Source organism: Populus euphratica, unplaced genomic scaffold, assembly GCF_000495115.2.
Source record: "Populus euphratica unplaced genomic scaffold, PopEup_1.0 scaffold282.1, whole genome shotgun sequence".
Taxonomy (NCBI): domain Eukaryota; kingdom Viridiplantae; phylum Streptophyta; class Magnoliopsida; order Malpighiales; family Salicaceae; genus Populus; species Populus euphratica.
Window position 1 is genome coordinate 123384 of NW_011500163.1, and position 5942 is coordinate 129325.

Consider the following 5942-nt stretch of genomic DNA (forward strand, 5'->3'; position numbering starts at 1 on the left):
CTAAGATCATGAGATGGGTTTCCGATTAATCATGCATCACATTGTCTACGGCACCCATAAATTATATGCGAAAATTGGCCATGACATAAGAAACTTTGAGGAGTATCCAACAAATGGGGTAGGGTTAGGTGATGAAAATTTACTACAATCCTTAAAATACGATATAAGGGAGGAGGAGAAGAAACCTAAACCATATTCTGGCTGTAATTTCTACATTTCTTTGACAATTATGATCAACGTGACTTTCATGAAACACTTCCTGTAACAATCCTAAATCGAGCTTTCTCAAGTAACTAAATACAATTTATCATGTCCATTGGTTCCCTTGACATTAGCTTCACTATAAAGACAATATGTACGTGGTAAGATTATTAATTTATTACATGTGGAGCTTAATGTGAAGGGGTTGCGCGGTCAATCTCTTGATGGAGAAGGAATCAAGTCTAACTACTCAACCAGCAAATTTGGACCTTAACGAATTTCTTTCTACTTTAATCCGTGGGGTTTTTTTGGGATCTTTGCTTATTCAAATCTACCTCACCTATTTCTTGCTTAATACTTTTGTCTGATCACTGTTGCTGTTATTACTACCGTGGCAAACTCTCTATATGACACGAAAACCTTGAGTAACTTGGTAAGTAGCCACATGGATGGAAGGACAAGGATTATCTCTCATATTGTAGTGTGGTTCAACATATATATATCTGTAATTTTAGCATCAATAGAGAAAAGGAAAGCTCAGTAATCTTTAGTAGGTGTGACTGAAAACAGATACAGATATAGGTTCATTTTACAAGTGATTATTGGCTGCACGAAGGAATTCGAGGCCAACAAATTTCTAATGGTTTGCCCATAATCAGCATAGCACGATTGCCAAATTATGCTGAATCTAATCGAGAATCTATGCTATTTTGGGAAATATTCACATACAAACTGCTCCAGCTCCTAACTATGCAGTGCCATGATGAAAATTTAATTGGAGACAACAGCCATGTGGCATCCTCATTCCTCAAGCTATATTTCACCAACGGAGAACATTACGTTGTTGAAGACATCGACAGCAAAATAATCCTGACACCTTTAATTTGACGCTTCTCTTAGAAGCTGTGGAAATTAATTTATCTTCTTTTCAGCCAAAAGCAAAAGGAAATGCAATTCTTGCAAAAACTCTATATGATTTCAAGAACAGATGTTTTCACTTTCGAAACGCTTTATTCAACTGCTAGCATTTCTTACTTCTTCACCTATAACTGATAGAAGGACGAAACTTTTTTTTTTCCTCTTTAATTTTGGTGATTAGTTATAGTACTAGCTAGCTAGAATGATTCTGCAGTCAAGTTCTTTATGGCGCTGTTCCTTAATTGGATTTAACCTTCTTTTTTCTTTTATTTTGGTTATGAAGAATGAATATGAACATATAGAGCAAGTTCAAGATTATCAATGGCTCGTGTTGTAGGGCTTTTTATATATATTTATATATATATTCTCTGCCCCAGACGAAGACAAATATCTAATACATCGTATTTACCAACCATACCAACTTGACTGTTCTTCCTAATTATTGAAGGATATATACTGCATAGAAATGATTAAATACAAAATATCACGAAGTAAAATAAACGAGAGTCTCAGTAAAAAGTTGAGGAGAAGAGAGATGGAAAAAGCCTTTTTTCTTTCCTCATTTTTTTCAATTGCTGGCAAGTGGAAACACACCCTTATATTGAAAAGCGAAAAAAATCCCAAGCACACTATATATATAGAATATGTACATAATGCGTATATATAAAATTCTTGTGTACAAGCTGAAGTTGTATACACATGACTTCATGCAGATGCATGCATATTTGGGCTACATGTGCTTATACATGGACTTGTGTACGTAAGAGATGGGATGGCTAGAATATCAGAAAATACATGGCGATACAAGTCCAAACCTCTTATCAGAAAATATAACTAGGAAATCTCATGCATAATAGGATCTTCAAAAAAATGCTCAGGCCAATATGAAGAAGTTCCTCCACCATAGCTAGAAGTTGTGCTGCTAGCATCACCTGGATTGCTTATGGAAGTGTCGGTTACAGTTGCAAGAACAGGAGTAGGAGAAGGAAGCACCCATGAAGAATCAGATGGGTTATTACCTTCCTGGCTAGGCATTGTAGTTAGAAATGGAGCTTGGCCCATTTCAGTATTCAAAGATGGTTGATAACTGAAAGGGACTTGTGGATCAGATAATTGAGAAAATACACTTGGATGGTGGAGTAGTTGAGAGGTTGCATTTGCAAAGTGATTTGAGCCTTGATTCTCCAGTTCTGATGAATTTAATACTAGGTTTTCTTCCACGAGAGGAATTGAATTCAACAGATTGAGAACTTCCATGTCTGTGATACCATTTTGGCCGTAAGAGTTGGTGGAGGGGATTGAAGCTGCTGATTGGAGAAGATTCTGTAAATATTGAAGCTTAGCTAACTGGACAGCTTCTTCCTGTAATCTCATGGCATGTTCATCTAATGGACGATGCTCCATTAGGTTTCTCAAGTTAGCGAGGGCTATGAGTTGAGGCAAGCTATCAAAGAAGTCAGTTCTTGGTTGGTGGGTCATTGGATCAAAACCCATCTGAATCAGCTTCTTCTTCAAATGGGTGTTCCAGAAATTCTTGATTTCATTGTCCGTCCGGCCTGGTAGATGGGTAGCAATAGTTGACCATCTGGTATGAAAGATCAAAGCCATCCGAGTGTTGTGATAATTAATCCAAACAGTTAAAAAAAATGTCCTTATTGTTATTTCAAAACAGCAAAACAATAATATGTGTGATTACTTGTTTCCGATAATTGAATGAAGATGTAGAATTGTTTGCTCCTCATCTTGAGAAAATTTGCCTCTCTTTATGTCAGGTCTCAAGTAATTTGTCCACCTTAACCTACAGCTCTTGCCACATCTATTAAGATCTGCAAAGAGAGAAACAAATGATCACCTATTTCTTTTTTCTTTAATTTTCTACATGCACTAATCTGTGCGTGATAAAGACAGAGAGAGGTGTTAAGATTTGGACCTGCAAGCTTTGGGAGAGCTCTCCAACTTCCGTGACCATGTTTTTGGATGTAATCGACGAGCTTTTGATCTTCTTCAGGAGTCCATGGTCCTTTTTTGAGGCCATTCTCATCGCAACAAGGAGACCTCCCCATCTTCTAATTAAACTTCACTTTCCTCTAATTTTGGTTGCTCCCCTCTGCTCCCACCAAAAGTAATACTTGCTATATATACACAATCTTTGCTCTTGCCTCTTGTCATTAATCATTTAAATAAAAAAATGTTTCACACTTTTTGTTAGGTTGACTGAGATTGTGACATATCCCACATCTAGACACGTTATTTGAATGCCTGTAGAACCCATTGAACCTAAGGGATGCCAGCATTTAAATAAAAAATTTGGGTGTCTGTCATAATTGGGGGTTTCCTCACTTTCCTGCCGATAGATATCTCTCTGTTAAAAAAAAAAGAAGAACTGTTCTCCTGTAAATTTTCTTGCTTCAAGACAACTTAATTCTTCCCTACCTAGTTAGATCTATCAAAATAAAACCTTTTTGTTTTTTTCACAATCTCCCTTAGAATTCAAACTCTGATGATAACGTGGTTACGCATCACGCTCAGCTAAACTTCCAGGAATCGTTGCTGACCAGTTAAGACTACACGGAAAATAAAAATGTTGTGCGGCACAAGCTTTCACGTGATGCATGGAGGAATCTGTTCTTAGATTGCAGCAGTAGGAGCAGATCAAAATCTCACATGTCTACAAAATGTCTTTCATGCAAGTACTCCAACACTGTCTTTTGATAGATCTGGTTACTTAATTCCCGAAATAGCAAACGGAGACCAAAAGAATATGCTCCATTTTTTTTAAAAAAAAAATTAGTTTATTGATAGCCAATGCAATTTTTATGCTTCTTAACTATTGTTATATCACCATTTTTAGGGTTTATTCATAAATTTAAACGGTAATTTAAATGTTTGGGATGCTCTTTTATGCTATTTACAACAATTGATTCATCTTTACATAGATTTTTTTTTCATGAATCACTACAAAATTTCATAGTTTTACCGACGGAAATATTCTATCGGTGTGCGATTATGAGTTTGTCAGTAAATTATTTACCGACATCTTCACCAACAAAATACATCCGTCAGCTTTTCTTTCATCGGTCATTTCACATTTCGTTGCTATATCGGTCGGAAACACAAAAAAAACATTTGCTGATGGTTTTACAGACGGAATTTGCGCACCAAAAAGAAGTTTTCCACTTGAAATATACCGACATATTTTATTCCATTGGTGATATCGTGATTTACTGATGGCCACGTACCATCGATAAATGTGTCGGTGAGTGTTTGAAATATCGATCGAATATATCCATCTGTAAATTCGTCGGTGAATGTGACAGCTACTATCAAATGCCAACAGATTCATTCCATCAGTAAAGCTGTTGATGAGTGTATGAAATACCTACCGAATATATCTGTCTATAAATTTGTGGTAGCTATTGTCAGATGTTGACGGATGCATTTCGTTGGTAAAACTGTTGGTGAGTGTATGAAATACCGACCGAATATATATGTCTGTAAATTCATTGGTGAATGTGGCAACTACTGTCAAATGCCGACAAATTCATTTCGTCGGTAAAACCCTTTGTAATAGTTTTTTTTCTAAATTTGTTTTTAAAACATTATTTAGAATACATAATATAAAATTATACAAATTAATGGTAATAAAAACCAATTATGAAAATAAAATTTATATTAAACATCAAAAACAAAAAATAAAAGTTAAATAATATTCATTACAAACTGAATGTGTTTCAAAAAAAATATTAAATGAAATTTTAAAGGTAAATAGTGTTTATTACAAATTAATATAAAGTGGAGCTGGAGGAAGAGGAGGAGGAGACTAGTGGTTATACGTCCAAAAAGGATTAGACACACATGTTCCACTCTATGTTGCCGTGTTCATGACCATTTCGTGAAATTGTTCATAAGACGCTTTTTGTTGTTTAGACTCCACCCTTTGTTGTGCTTGAGATGCTGTGTGTACTCCTCTGATAGGTGGTTGTATTTTTCTGTGAGCTGAGCCGTGTGTTACTGCAAGGCCACAAACTCCTTAGATTGGGAGCTCGATATTGATTAGGATCTCCCAACGGTTGAAACACTATAGGCCAACCGCAAGTTATCGACTATAATGTTGGAGAGCTCGTAAACCCAATTTTTATCGGGTCCACCTAACGATCCAACCTCCATCCAAAAATCCGGATCGAATTTCAGATGGGTCAAAGTATCGTCCCCGTATCTCTCCCTCAACTGATTATTATAGGTCTCCTGAAAATAAAAATAAAAAGTGATCATCATATCCAATTCAATAAACATAATAACTTATAAACTAAAATGGTTCAACAAACATACCATGAAATGTTGAGTATGGTTGTCAACGAACTGTTGCGCTCCCTTTTGGCGGTCTTAACTCCGCATGTGTGTCTCCACGAACAGCTCCATTGGGCTCTACTTACGTCTAAGAGATGCAACCTACAATGAAAAAAGATTTATTAACAACAACTTAATTGAATGATATATTTTATTTAAATTAATCTTACTCTCTGTTTCGCATGTGCAACAAACGGAATGGAGCCGTCGGTATGCGTTGTCACCGAGCCATGAATTGGTCGATTCTGATTGCTAGCACCAGACTGTGAGCTTCGTGTGAACCTCTCAGACATCACGTGCTTAAGATAGGGTGGCCATATATCTTCCGAGATGTATATCGATTTGAAATTCCTCCAAACCATAACATCATTCCAGCCTTAGCAACCCCTATCTCTCGCGGTTTTTTTTACCCTTTTTTTGTGCTTCATACCAAAAATCACGCAACCTACTTCACTTAACCAAAAAATACATTTCGA

General features: G+C 36.3%; 1 protein-coding gene across 1 annotated transcript; it reads right to left on the bottom strand.

The window, feature by feature from the left end:
* Positions 1 to 1669: 1669 nt before the first annotated feature.
* LOC105111203 (transcription factor MYB39-like) lies at positions 1670 to 3247 on the bottom strand. The gene is made up of 3 exons (XM_011006501.1): positions 3050 to 3247; positions 2816 to 2945; positions 1670 to 2704 (listed from the first exon to the last, which is right to left on the bottom strand). Exons 1-3 carry the CDS (start codon positions 3180 to 3182, stop codon positions 1954 to 1956), a joined length of 1014 nt encoding a protein of 337 aa, XP_011004803.1. The 5' UTR covers positions 3183 to 3247; the 3' UTR covers positions 1670 to 1953.
* Positions 3248 to 5942: the final 2695 nt, after the last annotated feature.